The sequence below is a fragment of the Silene latifolia genome, chromosome 2 (genome assembly GCF_048544455.1).
Source record: "Silene latifolia isolate original U9 population chromosome 2, ASM4854445v1, whole genome shotgun sequence".
In the NCBI taxonomy this organism is placed as follows: domain Eukaryota; kingdom Viridiplantae; phylum Streptophyta; class Magnoliopsida; order Caryophyllales; family Caryophyllaceae; genus Silene; species Silene latifolia.
Window position 1 is genome coordinate 136,265,848 of NC_133527.1, and position 17,079 is coordinate 136,282,926.

The window sequence follows — 17,079 nt, forward strand, 5'->3', positions numbered from 1 at the left end:
CTTTTAGGAGATTTAATATGTAAATGCACTTATTGTGGAGGACACTACTCCAACACTTTTGGTCTGGTGTCAGTTTTGACTCTAGCTAGTGTCATTGTGACCCTGTCGTCGTGCATTAAACACTCCAGGTACTTTTGAAAAGTTTTGAAAATGTTTTGTTTTCGAAATCGTTTTGAGTTTTCCGACGTATAGTTATACAAAACTGTCGATTAAACGTAGCGATTCCTAAGCATGTTGTAGTCCGAGAATCATCGGGTGTTTGTTGGGGAATCAATAGATATTGGGTATCTACAGATGCCCTTATTCCCGTTGCTCCACTTCCGAGTACTGCGTGTTCCTCGGTGATAAACTTATATCTTGGTCCTCTAAACGACAAGCTACAATATCACGGTCTAGTGCCGAGGCTGAATACGTACCGAGGTGTAGCTAACATTGTAGCTGAAACTAGTTGGTTTCGTAACTTACTTCTTGAACTACATTTGTCACTACAGTGATCTACTACCATTGTTTTTTGTGATAACATTTCCACCGTGTATCTCTCGGGAAACCCGGTCTAACAACAGCAATCCAAACAAGTTGGGCTTGACATTTATTCTGTTCTTGCAAATGTCAAGATCAGTGAAGTCCGCGTCCTCCATGTGATCTGATTATTAATATGCCGACATTTTTACGAAAGGAATTTCCCGTCATCTCTTCAATCGTTAAATCTTGTTACCCATTGAACTTTTATTCTCTCCTAGAATAGGTTATTCATATTCCGTAATTATTAAAACGTATTTAGGGGGCGTTTGTTTCGCGCATGAGTATGAGATTGAAATCAGGAGTCATACCCTACGTGGTATGGGGTTGGAACTCCATTCCCAATTGCATGTGTTTGTGTCAATTCCGAGTGGTATGAGTTTGAAACTCAATTAAAGATAAAATATGTAAAATATAATATTTTAAATAATATTTTTTAATATTGTAAAATCATAAAAATAAAGATTTAATCAAATAATTATATAAAAATTAATTTACAATATTGCCATAATTTTTATTTTCACATTTTTGTTTGTTTTAGTTTGATACCTATATGTATCAATCTAATACCTAGGTTGCACGAAAACGGACACGGACACGCGATACGGCACTTTAAAATTTTTAGGACACGGATACGGCAAAAAAAATTAATTAATATACATATTAAAATAAAGGGAATTTGAAGAACATTATAACCAACCTCAACTTTGGTCATTTAACAAACTACAAAGTTCCAAATTACAATACTAAATTTAAATAAACATTCAAGTTTTACAAAATAAATAATGCAATTGGTAAATCTCGCACACCATTTTACTAAATCCTACACAAAATTAACACTTATTCCAATTTTACCCCTTTAATTTCATACACACAAAAATTAAACGCAACTCCAATTCCTTACTCTTTTCTTTCACTCTCCTCTCCCAGCCGACTACCATCCTCCGCCGCCTCAAACCTCTTCGCTGGCCACCGACCGGTGACGATAATTATGTCCATCACCTCTCCGCTGGCCCACCTGTCGTCACTCTTAAATACCCACACCTCATCCGTCGGACGCCGTCTTCTCTAAAACTCGAAAGCTGATGTCGCGCGATTAAATCAACTCCACTTTCTTCAATTATCCGACAAATGAACGTCGATTTTGAGTGATGTCCCTATGTTTGGCTGGACAACTAGTAGAAACTCTCTTTCGTCTGTTTTTGTAATTGTGATGATTTTGATTTTAATTTGAATTCTTGTGTTTACAATTTTATCAATGTTTCTCTTTTATCAACATTTTTGCCCGTACAATTTTGTGATTCTCAAAACTAATTTGAGGTGATGTGTGCTTGTCTATACAATTTTCGACGTCATTAGCGGTGGAGGTAGAGGCGTCTGTTGGGAGAGGAGAGAGAAAGAGAAGGTATTGGAGTTAGGTTTAAGATTTTGTGAAACCTGTATGTGAAATGGAGGGGGGAAATCGGAATGAGTGCCGATTTTATGTAGGATTTAGTAAAATGGCGTGCGGGATTTAGCACGTCCCATAAATAAGAAGCATGAAAGATTAACTACAAACCCAAATTACAACACTATAAATAAAAAATGCCCAATTACGGCCCATTCTTTTAGACCACCCCCAAGCAAGGTCACCAACTAAGTCACTTGGGGGGTGGGTCTCCTTAATCATAGATTAATGAACAAATTAAGAAGACCTTCTATGTAAAAAGGTCACTCCATGACTTGGGTGGGTTGCCTTGTTACCTTCCACATGTCAATGAAATATTTGTTGGGCACAAATATGGAGAACACAAATAAAGAGAAAAAAAATGAAATGAATGTTTAGATAGTAAATAAACCATAATAAATACTTTGCTTCTTTAATTCTTTTGGAATTACCAAGTATCATCTGCCAAATAAACCATAATAAATACTTAGGTTGTAAAAAAATTAAATATAACATTTATTTTTTAATTTATAATTATTAAAAAACTGATAATTAAAAAAAAAATTATGGTCTGTAAAAGGAACTCAAAATTAACATGAAGTCACCAAAATTAATGGTCCATAAACGGTGTTATTTTTTTCCAAGTGTACTAAATATAACTAAAATACTTATAATATTGGAATAATTAATAATTAATTAACATATTTAACAAAAATACAAAAGTAACATTAACATTTTTATAGTTTGTTTAGTAAAAAGTAATAATAGGAAAAATAAGAGAGATGTTTTGGTGGGGTAGAGAATGTGGGAAATGATTGAAAATGTTGGAAAGTGGAAAATGATTGGATTGATGACCTGGGTCGCGACTTTCTGTTTGGGAGTGTAAAAGTGAGTCAAGATAAATAAGGTGAGATTAAGAATAAAATGGGGTAGTGACCTAGTTAAGGTGACATTTGCATGGGGGTGGTTTTAAAGACAGTGAATTGGCAATTGGCAGTCATAGGCGTTGACACATTCATTATTTCATTTACATTGTCCACACACTTTTTTCTTCAATTTTAAATACAGAAAAGAAAACGCATTATAGAGTACGGCCATGGCAAATCTACAATCCAATCTTCAAAATCAATTTTACGTTTTTGACTCCCTGCGTTTATAAGTTTGTATACATTCAATTGATTTCGCCAATTTCTTAAAAATATTCTCATAGCTAAGACATAATGTCATGTCGAATAAATATTTTTCAATTGGGTTGTGGTGTCGACATAGAAAGACTGGCGGCGGCGACAACGGCGAGGTCTTGTGTCGGCGGCGAGGGGAGGCTATTGGGGGTCGTACTGTTGTCGATGGAGGGCTTTGTTGGTTTGAAAGGAAATTGGTAATGTCGTGAAAGGGGGTGTAAATTGAGTTTTGTTGTTTTGAAAAGGCATAAATGCCGTGTCCACCAAATACGGGCCGTGTCCGCTTGTGTTGGACCGTGTCCGACACGCCGTCAATTAAAATAAAACCGATGACACGGTTTTTGGGGTGTCCGACACGTTTTGAACCATGTCCTGGGAGTGTCCGTGTCGGACACGGTGTCGGACACGCGGAGGCTAAAAAGGTGGCGTGTCCGTGCAACCTAGTCTAATACCCTCCCCTTTTTGGGTAGAGAAACTTATACCTCATGGATTTGAGGTATAGATATGAAATCCTTATATTTGACAACAAACACTTCGTATGAATTTGCCTCATTTTAAACGTATACCTCATTCCTTTTTGTTTTTGAACCAAACACCCCTTAGGATATTTAGTTTGTAATCTTCTTGTTATAAATATGAATGACAAATTGACAACCCTAATCGAGGAATTACGTTTATTATGTCGACCTGTCTTGCTGAAGCAAATATAGAATACCACCCTACACTCCACATACTAAGGCGAGTCACTTTCACAACTTGGCTTTTTACAACGCACGTCATTTTCGTCCTATTGAGTTAGCACGTTTTTTATATTCAAAATTATCCACGTTTCTCCTTTGTTAATCTTTTCCACCCACCATTACTTCATCTCCTCCCTCAACTTCAATTTTATCTTTTCACTCCATTGACTCTTATCTCTTCCTCCATCCCAAAAGCCCAATTTTCGGCCCACATAACATGCCTATAAATTCCAAACTCAAACATCTTACCTATACATATCTTCCACCAACACAAGCTTAACAAAAAATAAGATAAAACAGTAAAAAAAAATGAGTTGTACTACACAAGAGTGGCCTGAGCCTATAGTCCGAGTCCAATCCATAGCGGATAGTGGACTAGACCATATCCCAGACCGCTATGTCAAACCCATGTCCGAGCGTCCCATAGTGGAACCCGTGGTGACAACTGACATGGACATACCCCTAGTAGACCTAGCAGGCTTGTTCTCTAGTGACCTGGACGTGGTCCAGGATACTAGGAACAAAGTTGCTCAGGCCTGTCAGGAGTGGGGATTTTTCCAAGCTATTAACCATGGGATTGAGCCTGGTCTGATGGACCAGGCTCGACAAGTTTGGCGCGAGTTTTTCCACTCGCCTATGGAAAATAAACAAAAGCATGCAAACTCTCCATGTACCTATGAAGGGTACGGGAGTAGGTTGGGGGTTGTGAAGGGTGCTGTTCTTGATTGGAGTGATTATTACTTTCTTCACTATCTTCCTCCTGTTTTGAAAGATTATAAGAAATGGCCTGATGAACCACCTCACCATAGGTATACTAATAATTACTCACTCACTCAATCTCTTTTATTATTATTATTATTATTATTATTATTATTATTATTATTATTATTATATGTATAATTGTATATTGTATTGCTTGGTAATTTGTCTACCTGAGTAGGTTTTTACTGTCTCAAATTGAGAGACTATTTTACCATTTTAAGAAAAAGTTATACTAAACCTAATAAAATAGGTACAAATCATGATTAAAGATAAAATAGGTACATTTATTACGTAAATAGGTATGAAATTACTATGTCACGATCAACAACAAAAAGGTCACGAAACAGAAATAAAAGAGTACGGGAGAACGATTTCTCAATAACTTAGTAAAAGACCGTCTCTCTCAAGTTGATGTGTGTCTACCTTTATTTTTGAAACAAAAACAAATGAAAGAACATGGGACTATATTTATGGTTGTAGTTAGTGGATTACAAGTGGACAATATTATCATTGGATATCAGATTAACTATAAAAACCTTGTTAATATAGAAATGTAAATAAATAAATGAGACAACATAAAATAAAATGTTTCCAAATGAAATAAGTAAACAAACTAAAAAAAAGGAAGGAGTATAAACTAGTTTTTCATCTTTTGGGCGTAAATGTTTTTGTAATTTGCCTCAAATTATTTTGCCACAATGACATTTTTATATTGAAAATATTGTTAGCATGTTTATTTTTAGAAAAATTAGATGCTACAAGTAAGGATCTCTAGTAATGTTTTTTTGGTTCAAATAAAGGCAATATATCGTAAAAATTAAACCCCTAATTTAATGGTTTTGGGAAAGAAAACTTACTAATTAAGTTAACTCTTTTTCTTAGAATATTTAACAATGTTAGTTGACAATTTTAGCTCATAAAAATAAGTTTAGCGAAGCCCTTAAACTTAACAAGACGATAACAGGAATGGGTACAATACTACCGATGCCTGATTTTGGTATCGCAATCGGCACGTATTATCGGTTTTTGATATGCCATTGTCCTCTTAATTAAAGTGCTACAAATTTACAATACCATGGGATGATGCCACCAAACTTGCATACAATATTAATAATCTCCTCCGATTTTATAGAATTGTCCTATTTAAATTAAAATAGGTACTATCTACAAATTTTTAAAAATGATTCAATTCTAAAGATTGATGGTACTAATATACGGAGTAGTAATTATATACGGAGTATTCCAACACGTCAACACCTTTATACTCCCTCCTATTCATTTTAACTCTCCTCCTTTCCTTTTTCATCTATTCATATAAATCTCCACATTTCCTTATTTAGTAAAGTTTTTATTGAATCTTATACTTCAGATATATAAATGTGAATGAAGGAACAAAGAAGATGAAGTAAAACCAAGTATTATGATTATGAAACTAGAGAATATATTTGTGAAGAATTGTAGAGAGAATTGAGTTGTATATTAGAATATTTCTATGTATACAATCTTACATCTAATGCATCAGCTGCTCTTGTATTTATAGTAACTATTACACCGACCTTCTCTATCTTAACCATAGTCTAGTTAGTTAGTTAGTTCTAACAGAATTAGTTAAGCAACTAACTAACTCTAACTAACATGATTAATATATCCAATATTCCCTCCTTAAGCTGGATGGGATGAATATACCAAACCAAGCTTAGTAGATAGGAATTTGTGCTGAACAGCGCCCAATGGTTTAGTCATCAGGTCTGCCAATTGATGAGTAGTTCGAACATGTTTAGTGATCAAGAATCCCTGCTGCTGTTTATCTCTAACAAAATGGCAATCGATACTCAGATGTTTAGTCCGCTCGTGAAATACCGGGTTGTTAGATATATGGATAGCAGCATTGTTGTCACAAAAAAGCGGAATAGGCTGCTGAACTTGTATACCCAGATCCTGCAACAAAGCTTCTAACCAAACTAACTCAGACGTTGTGTAAGACAAGCTCCTGTATTCAGATTCAGCCGAACTCTTGCTGACAGTAACTTGCTTTTTTGTCTTCCAAGAAATCAAGGATGATCCAAGCAAAACGCAAAACCCACTCAAGGATCTGCAGGAATATGCACATTGACCCCAATCTGCGTCACTGAATGCTACAAGATGAAGGTCAGATTGGGAACGGTAAAATAACCCTGCATTTATAGTACTCTTGAGGTATTTCACGACATGTAAAGCAGCCTGTAAGTGAGGGACTCTTGGAGAACTCACAAACTGACTGAGATGTTGGACACTATACGAGATGTCTGGTCTTGACATATTGAGATATAACAATCTGCCAATTAATCGTCTATATTGTTCTGGATCATCCAAAATATCACCCTGATCAACAGATAATTTTAACCCTTGTTGCATAGGAAACTTAACATCAGAACATTGTTCCATTTGCAAATCCTTTAGAATGTCTAGTATATATTTTCGCTGATTAATCAAGAGTCCAGTCTTATTCCTTGAGATCTCTAACCCAAGAAAATACCTCATTTCACCCAAATCCTTGATTGAGAATGCTGAATGCAATGCCTTCTTTAGACTTTCAATTTCAGAAATAGAAGTGCCCGTCAACAAGACATCATCTACATAAACCAAGACAACTGTAAATGATTTATCAGTTGGATTGGTTTTTGTGAAGAGTGAGTAATCCTGTCTAGACTGGATATACCCATGATTCTGTAAAAACTTCGTCAACTCCTTGTTCCATTGCCTTGATGCTTGTTTTAAGCCATACAAGGACCTTTTTAACTTGCATACTTTTCCCTCCTGAACTTGATAACCTTCAGGTGCCTTCATATAGACTTCCTCGTCTAAGAAACCATGAAGAAAGGCATTGTTTATATCTAATTGAAACAATGGCCACTCTTTAGCAGCTGCAACAGCTAGTAAAGCTCTAACTGTTGTGAACTTTGCAACAGGTGAGAAGGTATGTTTATAATCCCTATCTTTCACCTGATTAAAACCTTTGGCAACTAGTCTTGCCTTAAACCTTTCAACTGTCCCATCACTGTTATACTTAATCTTGTATACCCACTTCGAACCAATAGCTTTATGCCCTGCTGGTAAATCAACAACCTCCCATGTTTTATTTGATTCTAATGCTTGAACCTCTTTTTGCATAGCTTCTACCCATCTTGAATCTTTTTGTGCTTGCTGAAAAGTATAAGGCTCATGTTCCATCATGACATTAGACAGAGAGCCAACATACTCAGGATGATAGTCTTCTAATGAGCTCAAAATTTGGGACTGAAATGCTGCAGCTTGAACAGAACCAGTAGAGGACTTCTGGCCTGGTATAGAACACTGAAAATCCTGTAACCAAGTTGCCATCTGTCTGGGCCTTGTTGACCTTCTTACTACAGGATCTGATGATACATCTTGAACAGAAAGTTCCTGATTCTCAGAAATTTCCTGATGATGCTCAAGGGGTGCATCAAAAATACCAACCTCTGCAGAAAACTCAGGAGATGCACCAGGCTGTTGTGCATCACTGAGGACTGGTTGAGAAATAATCAAGGTAGATACAGCTGGATTTACTAGACTACTTGTTGTAATCTGTAGATCCTTATGAGGCTTGTCTTTTTGAAAAGGAAAGATATTCTCCTTAAATAAGACATCCCTACTAACAAATACCTTATGCAATTGCAAATCATACAATCTATACCCTTTTTGATTATGAGGATACCCAAGAAAAACACATTCTCTAGCCCTACTACCAAATTTATCTGTGAATGTAGGTGGCATAGTTGCATAACAAAGACAGCCAAATACCTTCAAATTATCATATGATGGTGGTTGATTAAAAAGCAACTCAAATGGAACTTTATTATCAATGACTGGTGTTGGCATTAGATTGATTAGATAGGTGGCAGTCAACAAACAATCTCCCCAAAATTTAATTGGAAGATTAGCATGAAATCTCAAGGCTCTAGCTGTTTCTAAAAGATGTCGATGTTTTCTTTCCACTCGACCATTTTGTTGTGGAGTTCCAACTATACTAGTTTGATGCAATATCCCTTTTTCTTTAAACAATATGCCACAATGTTCTTGCAAAAACTCAGTACCATTGTCTGATCTTATAATCTTGACAGTGGCTTTAAATTGATTCTTAATATATGCAATAAAATCCTTTATCAGACTATAAACTTGACCTTTATTTTGGAAAAGAATGGTCCATGTATTCCTAGAGAAATCATCCAAAATAGTCAAAAAATACTTTGCACCAGTTAAAGAAGGCTTTCTATATGGTCCCCAAACGTCTAAATGCAAAAGATCAAAACAACAAGAAGCTCTATTACTACTAATAGGAAAAGGTAGCTTGTGGTGTTTAGCCAAAACACAAGATTTACAATGGAAATCAGAAGCTTTCATTACATCAGAATATCCTGGTACAAACTTCAATTTATTTACAGACATATGGCCCAACCTAGAATGAATAAGATCTAAATTTTTAGAGTTACTAACAGAAGACAAAACTTGTGATTCACTAGAAGGCATAGTATCATTATTCAACAAGGCTTGAAATTTAGAAGAAACTAATTGCTTAACAAGACTAGCTATGTGTAAAAACTGCTTATCCAAAGAACTTTTGTCAAATCTGTACAGGTCACCCAGCCTTCTTCCCTTAGCAACTACATTTTTACTTGAAAGGTCCTGAAAAAAACAGCCATGTGAGGTAAACAAAACAGACATATTGTTGCTATCTAATAGCTTGCTAACAGAAAGTAAGTTTTGTTTAAAATCAGGCACATAAAACACATTTAGCAAACTAATTTTATCAGTTAATACTACTGTACCCATTATATGGACAAATTTAACACTCCCATCAGGTAAACCAACTTCAACAGGTTTAGGAAAATGATGAACATTAGTTAAAATATTCCTATCAAACGTCATGTGATCAGACGCTCCTGTGTCTATAATCCAATTAGTGGAGCATTGATGTTGATAAGCACTAAACACACTAGAATAGGAAGAAATCATACCTGCAAAGTTAGCATTAGAAAGCTTGGGTTGTTGATCAGAAATTCTTTGAAGAACCTGATCAACAACAGAAGTTATAATACCATCCAAAACTTCAGAATTGAAACCATTACTGGAAGAAGCAGTACTGCGAGCATTAAGACCATTATGTGTTGTTGCTTGAAAAGCATCATCATCAAGTGGAGAATCTGCAAAAGTAACATCTGCAGCATTAGCCTTGGCCCCTCTGGCAGGTGGTGCGTTTTTATTTGAAGAAATCTTGTCTTTCCCTTTATTCTTCTCATTAGGAAAACCTCGAATAACAAAACAGTTTGCTGGATTATGACCAGTTTTCTGACAGTGTGGACATTTAGTCAGACCAAAACATGTTTCCCTGGTATGTCCATTTTTGTTACAATGATCACAATGCTTGATTGGAGCTGAATTGTTAGGAACATTCTGAACAAATGGTTTCTTGGAATCTGACTGCCTGAAACCAGCATAGGCATTAGCTTCAGTCATAGCAGCAACAGTGTCAGTAATTTGTTTCTGGCGCTCAATTTTCTGCAGGAGACTCAACACCTTATTCATGGTAGGCAGAGGTTCCATTGATAAAATTTGAGTTCTTATGCCATCATATCCATTGTTGAGATTCATTAAGAACTGGATCACCTTGGCATTGTTCTCCCTTTCCACTACTTTCTTGAGCAAAGAACATGTGCAAAGATTGATCTTCCCACATGAACATGATGGTAAAGGGTCCAAACAATCAAGTGTCTCCCATAGATTTTTCATCTTTCCATAGTACTCCACTAAAGAAAGATTGTCTTGTGAAACATCACCCAGATCCTTTGTCAATTGATAAACCTCTAGAGCATTAGACTGCCCATAACGCTCAAGTAAATCATACCAAAAACTCTCAGATGATGTAACATACTTAAAATTTTCCCTCAAACCTTTTTCCAATGAGTTAGACAACCATCTCATTACCATAAAATCACATCTTTTCCATTGTTTGTGACGCTTATCTGTAACAGGAGGCATAGCACAAGATCCATCCAACAATCCATCTTTATTTTTCGCAGCCAAAGACATTAAAACTTCCCTTTTCCACCCCAAAAAATCATGACCATCGAATAAAAAAGAAGCAAGTGTAGCACTAGGTTGGTCAGAGGTAGATAAGTACAGTGGGTCATCATAATAGTCAAGTGCAGAAGATGAATCAGTAGAAATTGTTTCAGGCATAGTGTTTTGATCAATGATGAATATAGAAACTGATCAAGAACAGAAGAGTAAAGCCAAAACAACAGGAGAAAAGAAAAATCAAATACGAGGAAACTGTGAATGCGGAAGCGTGTATACCTCTGATTCTTGATTGTATTCAAGACAAGAAACCAGAAGAAAATAACCCCAGAATCATAGAACTGAGTAGATCACTGATACCATATTGAATCTTATACTTCAGATATATAAATGTGAATGAAGGAACAAAGAAGATGAAGTAAAACCAAGTATTATGATTATGAAACTAGAGAATATATTTGTGAAGAATTGTAGAGAGAATTGAGTTGTATATTAGAATATTTCTATGTATACAATCTTACATCTAATGCATCAGCTGCTCTTGTATTTATAGTAACTATTACACCGACCTTCTCTATCTTAACCATAGTCTAGTTAGTTAGTTAGTTCTAACAGAATTAGTTAAGCAACTAACTAACTCTAACTAACATGATTAATATATCCAATAGTTTTATACTTATTTTAATCACCTTACTCCACAACAATACCGCACAATACTCATACTTTATCTTATTTTAATCACCTTATCCCGCAACAATACTTATTTTAATCATCTTACATCACAATAATACATTCCCTCTCTCCAATTACTTTACACCACCACAATACTTTACAATAAAATAATCCTCCCATTAATTTGCGTGCCCGTTTAAAAGGGGAGAGTTAAAATGAATAGGAGGGAGTATGACCTATGGCTATATCGTTTCCCACAAAATCTCATTAAAGACGGGCAATATCCGTCACAAGCTTGTGACGGATATCATTTCCTCTCACAAAATGTCCATTCAGAGGTGAGTGAGAAGCACATGGGGGATGCCCCACCTTATCCCCTCTCCCTTTTTGTGAGAGGTCACAAGCTTGTGACGGAATTAGCCCGTCACAAGCAAGACGATTTCATCATTTCCTTACAACTCAATTCCACTTGTTGATTATTCAGCTCAACATATGATTTCTTTATATATTAAGTTGGGAAGTAAGCATGGGGACCTTAATACAATACTTCCTCCTAGTCGCTCATTTCTTCTCTCTTTCATTTTTCATATTAGTCGGATTTTCTTCCATCTTTCCTTTTTTGTAAAGGTTTGTTTGGTCTAAATTCTTTTGCATGTGGGGTAGAGTGTTTCGTATGGTTCAAAATCATTTCCTTATTTTTGTGCAAAATAAAAGAGGGAATAAATGAACGATTAGGAGGGAGTATATCTTATCCAATTAATTCGGTAGGTTTTCCTCTTTGCTAAAGTAAGGTACGACCGAGAATTGAGAACAAAACCCTATTTGCTAAGTTTTCATGCACAGGAATTTAATTGAATTGCCGGATAGTAGTTTAATAAATTAGATTGAATGCAATTATTTAAACCAACTTACTACCAGTAAATAGGAGTATATTACGTCGAGTATGGTAAACTGATTTTAGTGTGTCATAAGTATAACTGTGAATTCGGGCCAGTACTGATTATACTACTTAATATTATATCATAACCTTGAAGAACCATATAACATTGAATTCTGTTTAATATACTTTTATGTGAGATATATTTTAATGAAATGTATGAGAATACAAGCGAGCAAAGGAAGTGTTTATAACCTTGAAGAACGATATAACATTGAATTCGTTTGTTTAATATACTTGTATGTGAGATGTATTTTAATGAAATGTATGAGTGAATTCACACGAGTATGAGATTACAAATAAATATTACGAGTATTTTTCAATAGAAATTATAATTACTAAATGTTACGGAGTAGTATTTTACAATTAGGTTGAGATCGATAAAATATGTACGCTTGTCGGAGTACATTATTACGGAATATCAGTGCTTTATTAATACCTCTTTTGTGCACATTGTATAGGGATGTGGTGGAGAAGTATTTACAAGAATTGGTGAAACTAAGTGGGAGATTAATGACCGTATTATCAGCTAATCTAGGATTAGAAGAGGATTATCTTCAGAATGCTTTTGGAGGGGAGGAGGTTGGAGCTTGTTTAAGGGCAAATTTTTATCCAAAATGCCCACAACCCGATTTGACACTTGGGCTATCCCCTCATTCGGATCCGGGTGGCATGACCATTTTGCTTCCCGACCATAATGTTCCGGGCCTTCAAGTTCGCAAGGATGATAAATGGATCACGGTTAAACCAGTTCCACATGCTTTTATTATCAACATGGGAGATCAAATTCAGGTACATATCCAATTTCAATTTTTTTTTTATCATTTTTATTTTTAACTCTTTATAAACTTTTAGGGCAGTTAAAATATAAATATAAATATAATCACAAATACATGATTTTAAATATATTGAGAATGATCGAAAGTCTGAAAGTTAAAATCATTCATTCAATGTAAAGATATATTTTATTACACCGAAATACAAGTATTTATAATTAAATCATTATTGCGTATAAGAGCACAAAACCTACTTTGTTTGAAGTTTATTCTACTTTTATTTATGTTGAAACTAGAACTTGTCAATTAGAAAAATGTATAATATGTGAAAACCGTGAAGGATCACATGTTAGATCTCTCACATCGGGGAAAGAGAGAAGTGTAGTCTATGTTATAACTCAAAGAGCTACTCCTCCCATTGACAATTGGTTTTGGGATGGAACCTCCTTCGACTTGTGAAGTGCACACTCTCTCCTCCTTGATTGACACGGCTCACGCCCATGTGCGATCTATCAAAAACCGTGATATTTTTCTACTTTATTTGGCCTATGGCAAAAAATAAAATAAAATAAATAAAATTGCGATGACGCTTTATCTCATTGCTTAACATTGACAATCATATACATCAATCAACCAATTATTCATCATATTATGTTGTTGGTTAGAGACCATCGTGAAGTATAAATTAATTAGGGACCGAACAACATAAAAGATTAAGTTACAATTGAAAATCATGTGGCTTTCAAAGTTGTACTTATTTGACTAAACCTCTCTATTTATTTATACACTAAATTAAACATGTTTAGGATGAGCTTGTAGTTAATTATAAACACCTAAACCTGATATAGAAGACCCACGTAAGTCATTAGATATTGTTTGGTATTCTAATGCCATTTATCCGTTATATAGGAAAAGAAAGAACGAAAGCAATGTGAAAAAATCTCACGATTGTCATAAAGTTGAAGTTTAGTGGTTAAAATTCAGATAAGGGTTTTAGGTTTAAACTCCATCAAGAGCAATTTTTGTGGAGGTTATTATTTATGACATGACTCTATGACTTTAAAACTCTAAGTCAGTCACCCTTGGGTGATTGATCTGGTATACCTGTATTGGCTGTATACTTGGAGGTATGGGTGGTTGATTTGGTATGCCATGTATACTCGGATGGTTATCCAATGCGCAGTGTATGTTCCCTCGTCATAAATGTAAGATAAGTTTAGGAGAGTGCGGTAATTTGTCACTCACCGTATGATTGTATGAGAAGTGTTACGATTCTCATATAGACGGTCTCATTATAAGGTTGGTGTATTTATCTATTATATGAGCTAACAATCGATATACATTATACAAAATCCTTTATTTATTGGGTTATATATATCTTTATTTTGTATATTTAAGGACCGACAGGAAATAATTATTTTTAATTTAACAAATTGTTTTTTTGGTACATTTTTTTAACAATTTGTTTTCTTGAACTTATATTCTGCTATAATCTTTTTCAAACTTCGTATGAGTGAAATTTGAGATCTTTTTCAAAATATTCATTTTTCTATGAGGAAAAGAAGTGATAAAAAATATGATTGTACTGCGTATCAATTAGTTTCGCACAATATAAACTATAGAGTAGAATAGACCAGTCACAAGCTTCAATCCCTCACAGCCTCACCTAATTTGAATAATTATATATAGAAATGACATGTTTAGATGAAGTAAAAGCTAAGTTTGAATTTCTTGTTCATTTTGTATTGAATTAATCACATGCGTAAAAGTACTCCGTACTTAAAATTCATAATACACGGTTTTCTCAAAAAAAAAAAAAATCATAATACACGGTTAGAAAACGTACAAATGTACAATTACTCCGTACAAGTAACGCGTACCGGAACTGTAAAAGAATTAAAGAATATTGGCAGATATTTTAAGTGCATGGCCATGTTGTACACAAAAGAGGCAACGGTCCATCCGTCCATCCCACGTGAAAGATTATGCACATTAAATGGTGTCAAGACTTGTTGAGTTTCTAGCAATCTTGCCAAACTAGCATGATATGTGCAAATTGAAAACAAAACGTGATCAAGTTCAATGTTGCAACTTCCGATTTAACCTTTCTATTCTACTTCGGCCTACACGCTTTGGTGGGCCTACCCCTTTAATATGCTTAAACTTCAGTCTCTGGCCTCATCTCTTCCGTCTACTCCCTCAGTCCCTCAATAGTTATCAATTGAGTTTGACATAAACATAAAAAAGAAAGGTAAAGATAAACTCCCTCTTATCTAAAACAAATGTAACAATTTAATATAATACTTCTCGTATATATTGCAGAAGTATTACCTTTGATTTGGATGTGAGGGAGTATGAAATAGAACACTTTAATAATAATATTGCTTTATAAATATAACAGTTGCACATGAATTTGCTATAAATAGAAATAATAACTTTTTACTGATTTGCCTAAAAATGAAAAATGATTATTGATCTGAGTAGAGGGACGGAAGGAGTACCATCTAGTCATTGTATAAATATAGTTACCTGATCTCTAACAAAAATTGGTTCATTTTGTAAGGTTCTAAGCAATGCAATATACAAAAGCGTGGAGCACCGAGTAATAGTGAACCCTAATTTGGAGCGAGTTTCATTGGCTTTCTTTTACAATCCAAAGGGTGATTTGGTAATTGAACCGGCCAAGAAGGTCATAACCGAAGAAAATCCAGCATTGTATCCTGCTATGACTTTTAATGAATATCGACTTTATATAAGGTTAAAAGGTCCTCGTGGAAAATCTCAAGTTGATTCGTTAAAATCACCTAAATGATGTGGTTCATCTCAAGTTAATTCTTCAAGAATACTACTTGTAATGTTTTTACCTAAAAAATATATTTTAATAAAATAGAGGCCTTTTGTTTTTTCATATGATGTGTACATCAATATGTTTGTAATAGATTCTACATAATAACCTGCCTCAATTTAGTTCGTTTTTCCTTTTCATTAGTAAAGGGTATAGTTCTGGTGTATAAAATTTTATCTTTTTTAAGTATTTCATTTTGGTTGTATGTTGTGTATTAACGGCCCAATGTGGTGCTCTTTTAAAATGCGACGTTATATCATTTGTACAACATTTGAACAATTTGTTTTTTGGTTGTAAATTTGAATGTCTTTTTACAAATATTTTGTAACCGTAAATGACATGTGACGTATCATGTGAATTTTCTATACGCCATGGAATAAGTTAATATTAGTAGAAAAAATATTGTGTAAATATTTGTTGTTTCCTATATTCTTGTATATTGTTAATACGTTTTGTTTTTCGTTCACATTGTAACCAATTGAAGGTACTCTCCTATATATTCTAATATAATAAAATGAAACCGATAGGGACTCAATCATTTACATGGTATCAGTTACCTAAGATTTCTCCAAAATTCTCTCGCTTCTATGCTTGCCAATCCCTCTAGAGCTTCGGCCATGCCAGTGAATAATAAAATCTCTGAAACATTCGATGCACAAACCGGCAAGTCCGGCTTGCACCAAGTTTTCTTCGCCAACAATATACTTCACAAAGTCCGTATGCTTGATGTCGTTAAAATCACATATTCTTCGTGGGTGAAACTATTCACTCTTCATGCCAAAGGCTACAAGGTTTCTCATCACATTGATGGAACCCGTCCTCCAGCTCAAATCGACCCCAACTATGCCGAATGGTGTAAGTGTAATACTACGGAATTTGTTAAGCTGTATACTCGACCGAGTAGAGCCTACTCGGCCGAGTAGAGTTAATTGTGGAGTCTGTTTTGGTTCTGCCGAGGAATACTCGACCGAGTAGAGGATACTCGGCCGAGTATAGCCTTACTCGACCGAGTATCCGGTCTGGCGAGTGTTATTTTATCGATTTGATTAGGGAATGTTTAGGGTTATATTATATTCAACGTCAGTTTCTAAAACATCATTTTCCAACCCTAATCATTCTACGATTACTCTAATCACTCCCTAATCC

The 17,079-nt window shown here is 34.9% G+C and overlaps 1 protein-coding gene across 1 annotated transcript; it reads left to right on the forward strand.

Moving 5' to 3' along the window:
- Positions 1 to 3,834: 3,834 nt before the first annotated feature.
- On the forward strand, positions 3,835 to 16,268 carry LOC141643019 (jasmonate-induced oxygenase 2-like). Its single transcript, XM_074452040.1, has 3 exons — positions 3,835 to 4,675; positions 12,774 to 13,104; positions 15,652 to 16,268. Exons 1-3 carry the CDS (start codon positions 4,176 to 4,178, stop codon positions 15,898 to 15,900), a joined length of 1,080 nt encoding a protein of 359 aa, XP_074308141.1. The 5' UTR covers positions 3,835 to 4,175; the 3' UTR covers positions 15,901 to 16,268.
- Positions 16,269 to 17,079: the final 811 nt, after the last annotated feature.